Consider the following 18,469-nt stretch of genomic DNA (forward strand, 5'->3'; position numbering starts at 1 on the left):
GAAAAAAAGAGCGGAGAATTTTTATATCACGTGATATAAGTACTAACTTAAGATCAGATGGTCAGAATTAGTAAAATAATTTTTCGATTAACTTAATAATGCCTTACCTTGAAGAATTGTTTAAGATGTATAAATGTTCTTAATTAATTACTTATCAGCAAATGAAAATTAATTTATGAAAATATGTAAAACCTGCACGAAGCATGTCGATGATAAGAATTAGACTACATGCAACAAACCGAGAAAATTCTGAATCAGTTTCTTCTGAAATATGACTCTCCGCTAAATCGTCACATGAAATGGGTCTGACTCATCCAGAACTCAAAACGTGACAATTTTATAATAAACTTACGGAAATCTGTGCATGTATATATGAAAAGCGATCTCGGTACACTTTGAACTGTAACAAAACACGTCAAGGTGACCCCGAATATACAACTATACCCACAATCCCCATATACATTTATTACAGAAAAAATAAAAATAAAAATTTGTCAAACTTCACGAGATAGTGGCGAGATAAGGGTTACCACCATGAGTTTGATCAGGAGGAAGTCAGAGAAAGGAAGAGCGGTGGTGTACACTCATACCATCTACCAGTCAGCGGTAGGTACATATATATACACAGTATATACAGGTGTTATAATTATATACATGTAAATCTACCTGTCAATGGTATGTATACATAGATATACACAGTATATACAGGTGTTATAATTATATACATCTACATCTACCTGTCTGTGGTAGGTACATAGATATACTCAGTATATACAGGTGTTATAATTATATACATGTAAATCTACCTTTCATTCATTCATGAATGAATGAATGAATGAAAAAGAGGACTCGATGGGCGAGGCCTCTTTTAGACTATTTTAATCTCATTAAGAAGAAAAGCTTTGTACAAAGATATAGACACATATTCAGATTCTAAAGCTATGATATTTATCATTAGATTTATTTATGATTGTAGAAATGTTTAACACGTTTCGTTTGGTTCGGCATTACTTCCTGTCGTCACAGAAAGTACTTCAAAATTAGTTCTTTTTTTTTTTATTCTCATTGTTGTTTAACATGGAAGAAACGTCTGGATATTTCATTCACAAACGTCTGGATATTTCATTCACAGTAATAATCATATCCATTATTTTTTTACAGTGTCTTAATTATCGTTATAAATTGATAAATGTATATCAGAACGGAAGACCTTTTTGTTGCTTTTGCAACAAGAGTCTAGTTATTTTTTTTCCACAAATTTTTGCAAGCTTTTTCTCGAAAAATATTCGTCCGATTTTGACCATTTTTTTCACAGATTCGAGAGCGGAAGCGTATCAGAACGGCTGATTTTAATCAGATTGATTTTTGCCGTTGTTACTTCCGGTACCAATTTATTGCTGATTTTGTAAACTTTTAGGACCCATTTTGTGAACAGTTGATCTCAAAGACTATCAGGGGTATGAATATGAAACTTTCAGGATAGGTAGTCCGTAGTTTGAAGTTGTGTCTATTGTTTTTGTTTTACGCCAGTGGCGCCATATGATAGAGCTCGTCTAGGCACGAAAATTGGGCTCGAGTTTTGAATCAAATTTTTCATACGTTTTGATTTGTATCTTTTTATCAGTCGATATTTTGTTAAAACAAAAGTTGTAGAGTATTAGAAGTTGTTTCCAACGAAATCAAGAAAAAGGGACTGGCCCCTTAAATTACGGGCCAAGAGACTCGTAAAGTCTATCATTATTATTATTTATTTTAAATTGTATATATTTAATTATTTCATAACTTACAAACAAAAATTTTTTTGAGGCAAAGTCTATTATTAAACAGCTGTTAAAACTTAAAAATGTTATGGATTATAGAAGCAAAGTTGTTGATCCAGAGACATAAATAACTATTTATGTCTATGGTTGATCGTAACAATATCTGTTTAAAAAAAATCAATGTCACACCCATTTATTTCGTAATTGGGGTTTTTTTGGGGGCCAAAGTCCTTAAACTTTGACGCAATATATCTAGAGAAGGAGATATATTTTGTTAAGCATTGTAGAAAAGAAAATGTCTGCATGCCTTGATGATTCTAATCGACTCCACTAATCAAAACGCCCTATTAAGGATCTACAGGACTGGCCTCTAAAATTTTCAATCGTTTGTATCTCAAAAATGAATGACAATTTCAGATAGGTGAAAGAACAAAATGTTAGTCTTCGTGAGACCTTTTATATTAACTTCAAAAAAGGGGCCAGGAGACTCGTAAAGTCTGTTACAAATAAGTAAAAAACGATCAAGATTTTGAAATGCATTGTAGAAGCAAAGTTGTTGATCGTAACAATATCTGTTTGAAAAAACTCATTGCCACATCCATTTTAAACGAAATTAGGGATTTTTAGAGGACTGATATCTCTAATCTTAAATGCGCCATATATAAAAAAATGTTTAGCATTGTTTTAGATTTTGCATGGCAATCCTATACTTTATATGAAAAGGGGGGGGGGGTGTTTAAAATTTTGTAGATGAATCATCGTATCGTTTCAAAACATCGAACGGAAGAGCTATTCATTACTCGCAACGAGATTGTATCGAGTTTAATTAGTGTTTTGTTTGTGTGTTTGTTTTGTTAGAGAGAGAGAGAGAGAGAGAGAGAGAGAGAGAGAGAGAGAGAGAGAGAGAGATGCCTCAACTGCTGACTTATAGTCAGCTGATTTACACCGATGTCAAGGACAAATAAAGCGGAAGCGATTATTTTTCGGATGTCCTCTAGTCCTTAGGTGATAGAGAAAGAAAATCTACGTAAATATCGAATGTTATTTACGTCAAGATGGCTACGACAAATACTGAAACTGCACAAAATGGCCAAAATAGACGAGCACAGGTAACTTATTCCCAAAACCTGTATTTTGTTTTACATGTTTTAGGTGCAAGTGTGTTCGAGACAACGTTGTATATATCATCGAACAGATGCACTATTCGAGAAAGGAAACATTAAGATTTTTCTTGTCACTTGTACATTTAACACGTTATCCGTGCACATGAATGTTGAATACATAAATTTTTATTTGGACTACCTGTTAAACTTTATTTAAACAGTTATGTCTATGTGCATCTATATTTGACTATTCTTAAAGCTGCTTGGTCCGATTTTTTTGTTAATACAGTATCATATCTTTTTTCCATACAAACCATTTATCTTAGAAAGTCATGGACTTTCTCCTATTTACACCTGCAGAATCAGTCTCCTTTCAAAGTTAGACAAATTCAAAGTAAATAAAAATAATTTCTCTTTGGGCAAACGAAAAAACAAACCAAAATGCATCACGGGAATGTTTAGAAAAGGAAACCGTTTGGTTTCGTCCCCCGAATGATTAGGGTTATCCAACCCGCATGCTATGCATTGATTGTAAAGAAAGCAGACTTCAGAAATATTGGCGAGCAAAACGTACACATGTTTATTTGTAATTTGTCTGATCATTTCGACGTTTATTTAAAGCAATGTCAAAGTCGTAATACAACCATACCCAGCTCGTCGTCAGGGGTGAAATAAAAATGAGGCGAAATAACGCCGTACCCTTTTATGTCGTTTGTTTTGTTTGCAAATTTTGTACGTATTTTTCTTCATTGAAATTTGGCTTCATTGACTGGAAAACTACTGCAATTATACATATACTGAGCATAACCATCGTTTACAAGCGTGCATAAAATTTGATATAAAATCGGACCAAGCAGCTTTAAGGTGTACCATTTTTCATAACAAAAACTATTTCTTAGATATTCTTTGATCAAACATATAACTCTGACACATGTTGAACAAATTTTGGTCTAGCCTGATTTTCCTTCAGTTAACACTGACTGTCATTTGTCTACACAGGTGATGATCGGGGAACTCCCTGGAGACTTCCTGCGTGTCTCCTACAACCAACAGCAGCAGATGATGGCGGATGAACGCATCGCTCAGATCCTGCAGGCCCAACAGCAAGCGGGCTTCATGCACCCTGTCCCCGCCAATATCCAGGGCCGCCTCAGCCTCTCTGTTGTTCAGGTCAGTGGTCTGTCTCCATGTAACTTTTATGTTCTCACCTTCATCAATTGTTCATAGGATACTCTAGCTTGCCTCAAGGTTTTGTAGTCTCACTCTCATTCTCTCTCTCTCTCTCTCTCTTTCTCTCTCTCTCTCTCTCTCTCTCTCTCTATTTAGAACTTAATATATTAATGTGATTTCACATTCTGCTTATGTCAAGTCCATTTTAAAGGTTTGTTCTGGTTGTAACATCCCCTTATTTAATATTTGTCTATTAAAGGCAAAACTTGCAAAGAACTATGGGTTAACAAAGATGGACCCCTACGTGAGGATCAGGATTGGGCACTCTGTGATAGAAACTCCGACTGCGTACAACGGAGCAAAAAACCCTCGATGGAACAAAGACATCAACTTGTAAGGACTGCAAGACATGCGGCTGATTTTGTCAGTCACACATGTTTTATTTATTGATTTTAAGCACAAGTGCATTATTGTAGCAGAAATATTGGGGGGAAAGTCATTGTTGGAAAATAGTTTAGCGTGATAAGTTTGCTTTATTATACAGGGAGGCCGGTTGGGGATGCTTTAGATTCATGCTATTAATAGATTTAATGTCATTGAAGGAAATTGTTAATATTGATTTCTGTATGTACTCTTTCACTTCTAAAAAAAAATTTTACTTGTGTCACATAAACAAAGTTTTCACACTGAGTAAATACACATGTTTACATATGTATAAATTTCATACTTGTTTTCTGAGTATAATCACTGAGCCTTTTCTCTTTATCTAGGTATCTACCCCATGGTGTTGAATCTATGTACCTGGAGATATTTGATGAGGTAAGAATTTCTTTAATATAACTCTGTACAATATCTGAACAGTGATAATGGTTAAATCTATAACTAAATGCATATGCAGTGCAAGAAGGGGTGTGTATTGGTAAAGACAGGCATATCCTGGTACACTTTGAGATATTGATTCAGCCCTAAGTACAAGTACACATTTAGATGTACAACAGAGCTGATTTAAACTCATGTATTTTACTAGAATTGATCAGGAAAATGAAATTCTTCAGAATAAATATAGGCAATGTTAGTTTTCTATTAATCAATTCATTGAATATTGTGGATCAAAAAGGATAAATATTTCTTAAAAATAAGATAGTGAATTACACAGTACAACTTATCCAATAAAAATAAGATAGTGAATTAAATACACAGTACAATTTATCCAATAAATATAAGACAGTGAATTACACAGTACAATTTATCCAATAAATATAAGATAGTGAATTACACAGATAACTTATCCAATAAAAATAAGATAGTAAATTACACAGTATAATTTATCCAATAAAAATAAGATAGTGAATTACACAATACAATTTATCCTCGAGCTTTATCTTTGTGGATGTCTAGAACCAAAAAAAGTTTCTTTCATGGTAAATGTTATATACCGTAGTTTAAAATACAAAGAGGCCAATCAATTGTTTTTGTTAACAGAGGCAGTTTACGATGGATGACCGGATCGCCTGGGCCTACATTACAATTCCTCAGTCGGTCCTTAACGGGGACACAATGAATGAGTGGTTCCCCCTGAGTGGTCGTCAAGGCGACGAGAAGGAAGGGATGATTAATCTGGTCATGTCCCTCAGTGTAAGTATCTCAACAAGTAGTCTATAATCTGTGTTAACATAGCTCATAAAGAAACTGTTATACCCAAGTATATTATGTAGACCCTCAGTGTAAGTATCTCAACAAGTGGCATATTGGTCAGTAGTCTATAATCTGTAGTAACATTGCTCATAAAGAAACTGTTATACCCAAGTATATTATGTAGAAGTTGAATGTTAGGTATCTGATACTTTTATGCCATTTTCTTTGTGTGTGTACTCAAAGAAACTTGTGTAATTAAAACTGATGCCCTTGGTATTTGTTTCATGTCAAAAATTACTAAAATTAATCAATGAACATAAAATAGCTTTGAATTTGAATATAGTTGACATTCTGAATGCCTGGTTATTGGGTACAGCATACACATACTTTTAGACACCATGAATGTTGAATATACGCATGCCGGTATGTTCAATATACATTTATATATTTTTTAGATGCACATGAAATACAGATATATTTGTCACCTATGTACCTGCATATGTTATCTTTGGCTATTTTTATTTTGTTTTACATTCATTTTGTGTCGTTGTTGTAGGAGGTACAGCAGCCCGTGACCCCGCCCACCGTCCTGTACCAGCAACCAATGGTCTACTACCCCCAGCCAATCGGTAAGTCATCCAACTCTCCCCCTCCAACCAATAGTTTACTACCCCCAGCCGATCGGCAAGTCATCCAACCCTCCCCCTCCAACCAATGGTTTACTACCCCCAGTCAATCGGTAAGTCATCCAACCCTCCCCCTCCAACCAATGGTTTACTACCACCGGCCGATCGGTAAGTCATCCAACCCTCCCCCTCCAACCAATGGTTTACTACCCCCAGCCAATCAGGAAGTCACTCAGCCTCAACCCTCCCTTCCAAATAATGGTAAACTCCCACATAAACCAGTGGTGTATTTTCTCCAGCAAACTGGTAGGTGCCCCTACATATTCACAAGTTTTGTCTCACTATCACATAGCTGCTCAGCTGTTTTATATTAAATATTATTGAAGAAAGAATACATGAAATGAAGCACATGTTATTTTTCTAGAGGACTTTTCACAGACTCCCTAAAATTTCTTGAACCAGTACTTTAGAAAGCCTGCAGAATTCTTTTCAATATCCTTAGTATTTTGACTTTAATAGAGGCATATTAAAATTGTTCTTCAGGCTTCTTCTTGCAATTTTTTGACATGTTTCCTACTTAATTTCATTACACATTTGATTTTCTGAGCACATGAACACATGAGCCACACACATACTTATTTATGGTATCTGTGAAATTCTTTTGAAAATTAATAGTTCTACAGTTTTGTTCATTGGAAAGAAAGCAGAGTATTTAAATGTTGTAAAGAGTCACTAGTTGTATGTTCTTAATGGTGTCACACATTGATGACATTTTTGGTGTCACACATTGATGACATTTTTGGTATGCTATTTACAGGAGGGTTCCCAATAGCAGGTAAAGCATCTTCTGTTGATATTTCATAACCATGTATTTATATGCATTTGTTACATAATGTGCAGACAAAATGTCAACAATGTATTCTGATGCATGTGTACTTCATATCTTAATTTTTGGTTATTACCCGTATTTTTCGGGGCATACGCTGGTATTTTTTTTCACCGATGCGCGAGATTCGGCCTATCCCCCATATCGGCTTATCGTAGTCCCAAAGTTAAAAAATCAGACAGTAAAATCCCAAATCCACTGCTTTTATCCATCATTTATTATGAGAGGTTGTTTTTTTTCCATCCATTTAAACTATTGTTCGATAGTTGTCTCGTTGATAATTTTCGTTAATATGTAACATAATAAATAATAAAATATATATGGATATTTTCATAACGATTCAATAAAATATACGCTATATTTTCTTTACAATCCAAAATCAAAAGAATGTCTTTTTTCCATATCCATGTTTCATTATATAAACTAATCCGAAATCGCTCGTGTATGAAACGAGGAAACTATTGTTGCATACTAAAAAAAGAAAACGAAACCGTGTAGAAAGTTACGGAAGACTGTGATATAACGAATATTGCAATCCCCGGTATTATGAATGTTTTAAAGTGAAAAAGTGAAATTAAGAATAGATATTTAAGAATGACATCAAAAGATTGGACACCGTATATCATAATTCAAATCAACCGGCAATAAGGTGAAGCTGAAATCAGTGCATTCAGTACTATGAACAATAAACAATAGTTACCGGTATCTAATCATAAATTGTTTAAAAATTGCTCTTGTACTTATAGTTGGAGCAGATAGTAATATCTATTTGATATAATTGAAATTCTTGATATCAAATAGTTAAGAAGACAGGTACATATAAATGTTTAATTGTACATGTTATGATTTACCGTAGTCTTAAAACGTTTTTTTCTCCAGCTATTGGTATTAAACAATGAAGAAAATGAAAGTCCAATTAAATTATCGTTTATAAAACAAACAATCAATCAAATACAATTTTACATGTTTTTGTTTTAACCAATCAGCAAGGGGGATAAAAAAAACAAAGGAATCAATCATTAGAATGTTTTTATGCTATTGCATCATCTTGATTTTTGTGATTCTTTCATGGCAGCGTTTGTAGGAATCGTTGGTCTTGGGTGTAGAATAAATCAAATACTTTATTCGGTACAATTAATCTCCTGTTAGTTGAAATAACGGTATTCTGGTGTCGTGTGTATACAAAGGTGTGAAACCCGTGTCTTAGACACAGCCTGCGGGCACAATAAATGATAGCGTAGTGTATACCTCAGACCAACCGTTACACTTTGTTGCATTAACTGTGTTTGTTAGGAATACAACTTTCTTGCAAAACGACAAGTCACTTCTTAAGTAATTTAAAGAAAAAAACATGATTTAAATATTTTTCAGGGTATTTCCATTTCTCATTATTAACGATTACGGGAGATAACTCTATTTGAAAATGAAACCACGTGTTTGAGATAATGGACGCCATACCGAGTATTTTACGTATAGCTTTCAAAGTATAACTTGATCAAATGAAAATTAAATGTAGCTGTTATCAATGAAATACAAAATGTTTAGAAACATAGTATACATAGTATATTAAACAAGTTCATGGAGGTAGGTGTTGAAATAAAATTATATTATGTGAACTATACCGACAAATACGGAAGAGATCAATCATCCACAAAACACAGACGTGATTGAGCCAGATTGTTCTATTTTTTAAAATTGCTAAAAATATATTCGTTTAAGCTAATTAAATAATTATAATTACTCTTTTAACTTTCTATATTGATATTCCTGAGAGTGTTTATACCGGCAATGGCTTTCTTAATCAGGGTTATACTTTCACTATAGTAATCTTCGATTGAAATTCGGCCAATCCCCCAAATCGGGCAGTCTAAGGATTTGTTCTGAATTTTGTCCAAAAATGAGCAATTCAGCTTATGCCCCACATCGGCGTATGCCCCGAAAAATACGGTAAACTTCCAAGGCTTTTAAAAAACAAATTTATTTTTTATATCTAGATTTATAAATCTGCTCACCTTGATGAGCTATAGGATAAATAACGATGTAGCAATCCCTCGTAATGTCTCTAAATATACAAGTACTAGTTTTGTAAAAAGTAATTTGCAATTTAAACGCAGAAAAATTTTAAAACCCATTTTATCTGATGCTTATAAAATCCAACTCTATGAACAACCAGGTCAATCCAGCATAAACTCCCAATGAAACAGTCAAACTTTTAATGAACCAGTCAAACTCCCAATGAACCAGTCAAGTCCCAATGAACCAGTCAAACTCCCAATGAATCAGTCAGTGAACCAGTCAAACTCCCAATGAACCAGTCAGGTCCCAATGAACCAGTCAAACTCCCAATGAACCAGTCAAGTCCCAATGAACCAGTCAAACTCCCAATGAATCAGTCAGTGAACCAGTCAAATTCCCAATGAACCAGTCAAACTCCCAATGAACCAGTCAAACTCCCAATGAACCAGTCAAACTTCCAATGAACCAGTCAACCTGTCTGTCCATTTCTACACCAGTGTTCACCACATTCTACTGTATCTCATCTCTTGAAGGAGTCTTTACAATGCTTGCCTTAAGCTTGGTTTCGTTGGTTTTGGACAATAATTTGGGGGTTGTTGCATGATTATATGTTAAGGTAGAGCATCAACAGATATTTAGTTACGCTGTTTGTTGGTTTGCGCAGATTTGTTTTTTTATTCATTGTTAAGCATAAAGTTTGTAATTTAAACATTTCATAACAGTAATAAACTGTGAAAAGTTTGAAGTTAAATAAAAAAATAAGCATACAGGAACACAAACACAGAAATTTTGAGTATTGTACACAATTTGAAGTACAAGTAATGTTATAATTTACAAGGCTTATTGAAGGGAGCAGTAGTGCATGTGATGAAAAATATTCATTTGATGCATGATATATATATATATATATAAAATTGTACAGTATGCAACTCTATGAATAAGTAAGAATAACTTATCAAATGGGAAGATTTTGTTTTATATATAGCTGCTGGTGTTAACAATCAGTATTGCTTCATATAAATGCACTTCAGTACTTTGATTCATCTTCCCAGCCATCATAAGTATGAGTTAGAGATGAATGTCCCTCTGACCTACATTTCTGTGTTACAGTTCAACCAGTGCCTGCAGGAATGCCAGCCTACCCCCCACAGACGGTGGGCTCACCCCAGACACAGCGCCCCCTATTCACTGAGGACGACCTTAAACAGGTCAAAGACATGTTCCCCAACATGGAGGACGAGGTCGTGAGGTCAGTCCTTGAGGCCAACCGTGGCAACAAGGATGCCACCATTAACTCTCTGCTCCAAATGAACAGCGACTGAGGCTCGGGGAGGGAGCATCCGTGAGCGAATGAGGCCGGGAGAGGGGGGATTGAATGGAAACAAAACCAAGGGCCGGGGTCGTATATTAAAAAAGACTGCTTGAAGAATGATTAATTCCTATGAAAAGCATAATGCATATGTAATTTGTTATGTATTTCTCTCTGATTTAGTGAGCAACTTGCATTAATTCTTTTGTTGATATTTTTTGCATTACATGTATATCATTAGATTGTTGTACAGTTTTAATCAGACCATAATTTCTCATCTGGCTTTGGAGCCATGCAATGTATTCTGTGTTTCACAATATACCAGTGACAATTATACAAGTAATTAACTACAGATTAACGTTATTGTATTACAGTGCCCTCTACTGGACTGTAGGGACATCATTGTTATTGCTGTTGTGTTTGATTTAAATGAGGTAGTTTGGTGTAAATGAGATACATGTATGTAGTTGTGAGGGTGAGAGAGATTTCTGACTGTGATATGGATGGAAAACAAGTGTGTGTTTGTATTTAATGTGTAATATTTAATCATTACTTCTAGAATTAAAATCAGAATAAGAATTTTCTCTCTTAAGCTCATGTTCTCACTTAGCTGGACAAACTGAAAATCTGTCAGACTGTATCTCTTTGTGTGTAGGTTTCCCCGTTTTACTAATCTCTTTCTGAAGAATGGAAACCTGGAATTGTGCATAAAATAACCATGTTTTTGGTTGTCTTCTCTTTGTATATATTTAGAGTAATTGTTTAAGAGCTGATCCAGAATTTTTGTTATGGGGGTCCAAGGGAGGTCTTTGTTTGGTTAGGGGAGGGGGTGCCAAGCCTATATTCTGTAACTTCACCTTATGGATTTAATAATTACAGGTATGAATTTTAGAAGGGGATCATGACCACCCTCTCACATTTAGAAGCTTGCATTACAGGAATATGAAAAAGTGAGTTATGTCCCTTTTATCTAAAAGATTTTCCTTTAGAAGATTATTTGTCAAAAGCTTCCCCTTAGGTTTCTTATTCAGTATATATCCAAGCAGCATAAGTCATATGACGTATAGTATACTATTTACAATTCATGAGAAATGGTTCATTCAATCACAGTTCAATCCATATTAAAAAAAATAACTGGTTGGATATGCATGTATATTTTTATTTCAAAAAAGTACATTAAATTGTAATATTCATAAGATTGTTTTTGGCATATACATATCATTAAGCTCATCTTTGCAAGCCATGAATTTTCAGTCCACTTTACAATGAAGTATAAAACCTTTGTTTCCCAAATATTCAAAGCTTAATACATGTAATATCAAAACATTTGAAAGAAGAACAATTTTTCAGAATTCTCTCATAAATTACAACATGTACCATAAATAAAGAATTGGTGCAGTTCACTGTAAATTTGAATGCATTTCTTACTAGCATTATCTGTAAGTTCTAAGCAGATCTGATTACAGTGTATAATTCTAAGGATTTTAAATACATTTGAGGTGGCTCACTACACCTTGAAAAAGTTTCCCTAATCAACAGAAAATTTATTGAGTTGATGGAAATATGTTGGATAAGATGATAGAAGTCAAATACAGGTAGGCGAAAAAATTGCAATTTTACATAAAAAAAATTATCTTTTCAAAGATTTTTTGTTCAGTCAATGTGAACAAAAGGGCTAGGCTGATTCAAACTCATAATCTACGGTCCAATGCACAGTACTCTAACCACTGAGCCCTGCTGATATTCAACCAAATTGATTGATACAAACATTTAACAAAGCATTTAAATGGCCATCTTGTGATGAAGTGTCATTAAAAGTATAAGTCTAGGTGTAATAAGGTATCATAATTTCGGAGTTTTTTTTTTTAGTGCACTACTCTGATATTGCCTGTGTACAGCCTCAGTGGAATAACAGAAAGATGTCACTTTTATAGATATTTAGCATTTGGTTTTTGGGTTGTTTTTTTTAAAAGCCCAGGGGTGTTGATTGCATCAATTTTTAATGCTATCTATGCCAATATGTCTAGATAAGAAGAATTTACATAATAACTACCAACATTTTTTTTTTCAAACAATGTTTAACGTGCAGTCACACAACGAGATTTTTGTATTTTTAGTTCAAAATTTTCCATCATGTACACTTTACTTGTTTGCCACATCATTTTCTAACCAAACCCAGTTTTCCAAAATGAAAATTCAAATCCAAACTAAATTGATATTTATATCTAAAAGTAAAACTCACTTATAAAAACTCTGATGAAATTCCTATTGCAAGGACGGGATTATTTCTTAACTCATTCCTCATAAATAGATCTTTCTTGATGGATTTGTAATAAAGAATTTACAGTAAAACACGGTTATAACGAAGCGCCTGGGAAGGGCAATTTGCTTCGTTATAAGCGTTATTCGTTACATCTTTAAGTGTAAAACATGTTACCGGTATATAGCCACGGGAAATGAAAATCGTTTCGTTGTAAGCGTCAATTCATTATAAGAGTGTTTGCTATAACCGTGTTTTACTGTATATTTTCATGACTCTCTTATCAGCAAGTTTAACTGTTATGATACATCACTGGTGTCCATCTTTTGTTTGACTCCATCTGATGGAAATTGTTTAGAGTGAATAAGTCGCCATGCAGCAATTCTAAAGAAATTTGAAAAATAGATACCGGTACATTGTGTGACCATACCTTTATCAGGGTAAAAATATGAACACATAACCATGGTAACAAATAAATAGTTCATGGAACTAAATTAATAATATAGAAATCATCAGAGTTTGATACTACATTGATCCACCTCCAATGCTACTCTGAATAATATACAATGAAATCCCTCAGGATAAATAATGGTTATACACCCTCCAATGTATTGTTCCTACACTTCACTCAAAAAAAAAAAAAGGAATTAAAAAATTCTGCTTTTCTTCACTTCTTTTTGTAACAGGCCCTGACAGTTCCTTGTTAGGTCCTGACAAAGTCTTTAACCGTCCATTGTGGGGCCTCTTTAACAGTCGATTGTGGGGCCCCTAACAGCCGCGGGTTCTGACCGCCCGCTTCTGACACTCCTCTCCTCCTTGTAGGACCTCTCTGTGCTTTTTCTGTACGCCATTCAAACACCCCTCCCAGTCTTTCCATTGTCCAAAGAAACACCGATCTGAAAGTATTAAGATTGACTTGTGTCATATTTAATTTTTTGTTGTTTTTATAAAAAAAAGTCACATTGGGGTCATATTAAACCTAACAAGAGGCCTACAGGCCTTGATAGTCACCTGAGTACCATAGCCCTCAGATTGACCTGCCAGAGTTTTTAGCTCACCTGAGCTGAAAGCTCAAGTGAGCTATTCTGATCACATTTTGTCTGTCGTCCGTCTGTCTGTCTGTCCGTAAACTTTTCACATTTTCAACATCTTCTCAAGACAAAACAAAAACAATTGTTAAGGATCTTTTTGAGAACTGCAATACTCAACATGTGATATGACTATAAAATCATCCTGTTAGAAAAGGGATTAATGATTATAAACATAAGAATATCCAGGGGGAAAAATGGATTTTATTTATACAGGATTTATATGTATTATTGTACATTGTCCAGATTGTTTGTATTATGACTCCATTAAGCTGATTTTATCATATCTATTGTTCCTCAGGTGAGCGATGTGGCCCATGGGCCTCTTGTTTAAAACTCATATCTCCAGCTTACAGTTTATCCTTGAGAATGAAATATAATTATATGATCTTCCTGTGAAAGTTTCATGTACATTTGATTTTTCAAATTGTTTCACCTGAGGCATAATTTTCTATTAGCTCTAGTAATTTAAGGTTCTCCGATCCTCAGCCTCAATGTATTTATTGCAACTTCGCTAATGTCTGTATTGTCATTTAAAAAAAAAATATTTCAAAGTCACAGAAAGATCAACTACGGACAAGCATTAATGTAATAACATATATTTGTCAACAGAACAATGCTTCATACAGATTCATAATTTGAATTGGCTTGAATGAATCACCGAAATCAGAAAATCATTTCTTCAATTACTTAGGGTAAATTGAAACATACAGAGATCTTTGTTAAGACTCTGTTCTCAGCTGTGGCCCTTGTTTGTCCAATAATGAGAGCAACATCTGACCCGAGGGAGAACAAACAATCCATGTGTAAACAAAGGTCACTGCCAGTACCTCAGACATGTGACTCATCACACGATGCACAAAGTGTATTATATACCTCCCATACCATGTATAAAAAGTTGATTAATTTATGATTAAGCAGAGAGACAGATCGTTATCTGTATCCTCTGTAACACTGAGGAGAAGGAGGGTTAACTAGTTTGAATTATAACAGTGGTGTGAATTATAACCTTGTAGAGGTATAACCTGCAATGAATTGTTTTATGCTCTATATACATGTATTATTAAGCTGATTGGCTTTACCAATTAATTTCTAAGCTTTATGGTAACTTATTTTAATCAGCACAAACTTGTTGTCATAACAAAATATAAAGTCTTCATATTTTGTTGGGTTTTAATTACAACATGTTAACTTTGATGCTAGATGCATGGACTGCTACTTGTATATGTGGTCTTAGAGGCATTTACCGTCTGTAAAGTGCTCGAGCCCTTAGATGATAAATATTATAAACGAATTATCTATGACCCATACAGTGCAAACTCAGAAGCAATACATATCATTCAAACCATTAGACCTAAGCCTTGTACCCTTGTCCATTAGATTGAATTGAGTAAACATTTTTTTCACCAGAATATAAATCATGCAGACCCTAAGACCTTAAAGTGTTAAATCTTATTCATCTCTATGACAACCAATTGCCATTCCTGGGGTTTGAACCAAGTCCTTTTGCAAACTAATCCAGCGTTCTACCAATCAAAATAAAGAGTTATACCCTCCAGAGCGAGTAGGAATGCCGTACACCCGACTCCTGTTGTAGAGTCAGGCAGAGTGTTTCAATCAACAACAGTACATATTTTAATCATGCAGACCGCGGATTGTGAAGCATACCCGTGCCGTCCGGTCGGACACACTTCCGTCGTATCTCCTTGGTCGGCTTACATCGAATGGCGTTCCCCCGTACCAGGGTCATGACCTTGGTTCTGCTCTGTGTGGTCGGGTCACATGGTCCCCACTCACCCACCTTGTACTTACAGGAATTCCCTGAAGATATAAATAGGATAGAATTATTATCCCAATCAAATGTGATATGACAGTTTTGTCTTAATTTTAAAGATATTCTTTTATTTAATATTATTATCTTAAGTTAAATATATTACTTTAGTCAGGAGATATGTCACAGTTTTTTTCAGCTATAGTTATTTGATATCACATCTTACAGTAACAATAATTGTTTTTAATCACCTTATAATATTACAGTACCGGTTATGTTATAGAATACCCGGATTGGCCAGGATTCGAACCAGGGCTCCCTGAATCTCTAGTCAGGTGCTCTACAAACTGAGCTATCTGGTGCCGGTATTCGTACCGGTCTTACTGTCGCACATGTTAATCAACCCTGTCATTAAATTGTAAATGTTGTAAGGACACTGTTTCTTATAACAGTTACATGTAATTATATCAGTTGTATTGTTATAATTATGTAGCTAGGTTACTGTTATATTACATAGAGCTGCAGGTCATGAACAGTTCAATATGCTGAGTGTAGCTAGTTTTATAACAATAGATATAGTTTTTATTGATATTAATTTCAAAATGATTAAGGGAAAAGGTTGAAATGATATCGAAGAATGGGTTCACTTTTATTAATACTCAAGCAGTGCTTGGCTTTAAAACAAGCCATAAAGAAATATCAATTTAGTCTGTCTGTTAGAACTGACAGATATATCAATACATGTATCACATTTCAAAAGTGTCCCTAATGCTAAGCAATGATTACTATTGATACCAAATATTGGACTGTAGAAAAATGTTGAGAAGTGATGAAGAAATCAATGGCTTGACTAATATGTGGCCAGGTCGAGGCTGTGTTGGGCCATCATTGTATGAGACTGGGAGAAGAACTCTGTGGTAATTTGGAGGGAATGGAAGCGACCACTTGATCTGTGGATGGTGATTGCTTTGCTTCCCTGACAAATTACTGGAGGAATCATGGGTTCTTGGCTCTGTGTAAAGTCGACTTCTGCTTCAGATGGTGACATTTGTTCTCATTACAAGAACAAACACAGAATTGTTTTTATATAAAGCAGGCACGAGTTTTCGTGCTTGAGGGGTCCAGCTTGCCAAAGTGAGTATCAGTCAGGGACAAAACCGAAAGGAAAGGTTTAATTTCACTCCTGGATACAAATAAGTTCCTTAACAACCACTGGCAGTTTTATTGGAGGGAGCATTTCATTATAAAGCTTTTGGTGCATCATAGTAATTGAAAATTACTTGCTCAAAATAACATTACACAATTGCATGGTATCTTAATTGAGAGAAGTCTGATACAGATATATGGAGAAATATTGGTTAATTTTACATTTATTAACTAAAAGATGAAAATAATTTAGTTCTAAACTGATTATCATGCGCTCAGATTAAAGATTAATGAAAAAAGACATTTTTTTGTATAGATACAAGAGGAGGAAATTAAAACTTACTTTTTCTGCTCCGTTTACACTTTTTTGTGAGAGTTCGATACTGAGCGCAGAATTTGGCGCTGTTAGGTTTGAGCCGGTCCTGTCTTTGGATGAGTCCGGTGGAAGAATTACAGCGCCCCCACTTACCACGCCTGTACTGACATGCTGTAAAAAATGTCCGACATTAAAACTGAGATCTTACTTAACATCCACACAGATAACCTACAAAATGCTGCTGAGAAATAGGCGTCTAAGAGACCTAATAACATGCTACTAATTTATCAATTTATTTTTATGAAAATTTGTCTCCCCCACTGAAAAAATAATAGACCAATCGAAAAAAGTTCCTTACATGGGTTACTAACATTTTCGGCATGACCTTCGCATGACCTTGGTGGGCTGACAGTTTCTACGGTCACCAGAGGTCAGGGTCAGTATTTTAGACATGGTATCTGTGGTTTCATCACAGGGTTCCCAGGGCCCTGGTTTGTATTTACATTTAAGTTTTCCTGTAAAAGAATTAAGTAACATGTTACAATAAAATCATAATAATTGTTTTTAATAATAAAAAAGTACAAAGTATAATAATTTATACTGCATGGGGTCAGACATCCGAGCTGCCACTTAGATATAATTGCTTCATTATGTATCTAAAGTTGACTTCATAGATCTGCAGCAACATAAGTTACAACAGTTAAAAGAGAAATGCTATTGATCAATGGAGCTTGTCTCCAGCATCTTTGTAAACCTCAGATCTTGGATGGTTATATAGCACTTACTGATAGCGAGGGGAAAATTACAATATCCAATTCTTAGCTAGCTGCATCATATCAGATGCAATAACACACTCAAGATACGGTATATGCATGAGCATGCATTGTATAAATATCAATATCTCAGATAGAAAGAGAGAGAGGAGAGATATATAAATTATATCTGAGGGAGAGAGAGAGCTTGTAAATTGTAATAAATTGCAAAGCATGCTATAGGGATTATCAAAGTTATGTTTGAGTGCTATAGTTCAGAGCTGGTATCCCAAGAGTAAACTGACATTATCCCTGTCCAATGCTCCTAGTATGCTTGACTCCAGGAGGGTTTTTCTTTTTTGTGCATGTTATACTTTTGGTTAAATCAGAATTTTGTTTCTTTTGTGCTTAAATCCTTGTGTACTAGATAAGTCAAAATCTTGAGTGTTTTTAGATTAATGTAACACCTAGCTCATACAATTATAACTTGCAGAGAAACATGTCATTGGGTTTATTTCGGTTGGTGATATTTAATCCCACTTAATATTTGGCTGAATCATTTGTGCACCCGATTAATCTTCAGAACATTTATTGGCAAAATGAGATTATATTTGTTCAACACTCCTCGTTT

The 18,469-nt window shown here is 34.6% G+C and overlaps 2 protein-coding genes across 4 annotated transcripts; one reads left to right on the plus strand and one right to left on the minus strand.

The window, feature by feature from the left end:
* The first annotated feature begins 465 nt into the window (after positions 1 to 465).
* Positions 466 to 11,084, plus strand: LOC128182778 (toll-interacting protein-like). 3 transcript variants are annotated; one of them, XM_052851526.1, is made up of 8 exons: positions 466 to 606; positions 3,863 to 4,033; positions 4,293 to 4,426; positions 4,804 to 4,852; positions 5,516 to 5,668; positions 6,225 to 6,297; positions 7,112 to 7,129; positions 10,307 to 11,084. In XM_052851526.1, the coding sequence occupies exons 1-8, from the start codon at positions 535 to 537 to the stop codon at positions 10,516 to 10,518; spliced, it is 882 nt and encodes a 293-aa protein (XP_052707486.1). In that variant the 5' UTR covers positions 466 to 534; the 3' UTR covers positions 10,519 to 11,084. The 3 variants fall into 3 exon arrangements, with proteins under 3 accessions (XP_052707486.1, XP_052707489.1, XP_052707488.1); XM_052851528.1 differs by lacking the exon at positions 466 to 606 and adding an exon at positions 2,717 to 2,869; XM_052851529.1 differs by lacking the exon at positions 7,112 to 7,129 and having other exon boundaries at positions 467 to 606.
* A 1,867-nt stretch (positions 11,085 to 12,951) lies between these two features.
* LOC128182779 (pleiotrophin-A-like) lies at positions 12,952 to 17,625 on the minus strand. Its single transcript, XM_052851530.1, has 4 exons — positions 17,458 to 17,625; positions 17,114 to 17,257; positions 15,522 to 15,674; positions 12,952 to 13,661 (listed from the first exon to the last, which is right to left on the minus strand). The coding sequence occupies exons 1-4, from the start codon at positions 17,621 to 17,623 to the stop codon at positions 13,534 to 13,536; spliced, it is 591 nt and encodes a 196-aa protein (XP_052707490.1). The 5' UTR covers positions 17,624 to 17,625; the 3' UTR covers positions 12,952 to 13,533.
* Positions 17,626 to 18,469: the final 844 nt, after the last annotated feature.

The sequence above is a fragment of the Crassostrea angulata genome, chromosome 5 (assembly GCF_025612915.1).
Source record: "Crassostrea angulata isolate pt1a10 chromosome 5, ASM2561291v2, whole genome shotgun sequence".
Lineage (NCBI taxonomy): Eukaryota > Metazoa > Mollusca > Bivalvia > Ostreida > Ostreidae > Magallana > Magallana angulata.

Excerpts from the sequence above, each read along its gene's own strand:
- LOC128182778 (XM_052851526.1), top strand. The coding sequence starts at position 535 with ATGAGTTTGATCAGGAGGAAGTCAGAGAAAGGAAGAGCGGTGGTGTAC. Across the intron at positions 607-3,862 it reads ATACCATCTACCAGTCAGCG|GTGATGATCGGGGAACTCCC; the intron begins GTAGGTACATAT and ends TTGTCTACACAG. Across the intron at positions 5,669-6,224 it reads ATCTGGTCATGTCCCTCAGT|GAGGTACAGCAGCCCGTGAC; the intron begins GTAAGTATCTCA and ends TCGTTGTTGTAG.
- LOC128182779 (XM_052851530.1), bottom strand. The coding sequence starts at position 17,623 with ATGTTACTTAATTCTTTTACAGGAAAACTTAAATGTAAATACAAACCA. Across the intron at positions 15,675-17,113 it reads GTGTAAACGGAGCAGAAAAA|GGAATTCCTGTAAGTACAAG; the intron begins GTAAGTTTTAAT and ends TTATATCTTCAG. Across the intron at positions 13,662-15,521 it reads TGTCCGACCGGACGGCACGG|ATCGGTGTTTCTTTGGACAA; the intron begins GTATGCTTCACA and ends TAATACTTTCAG.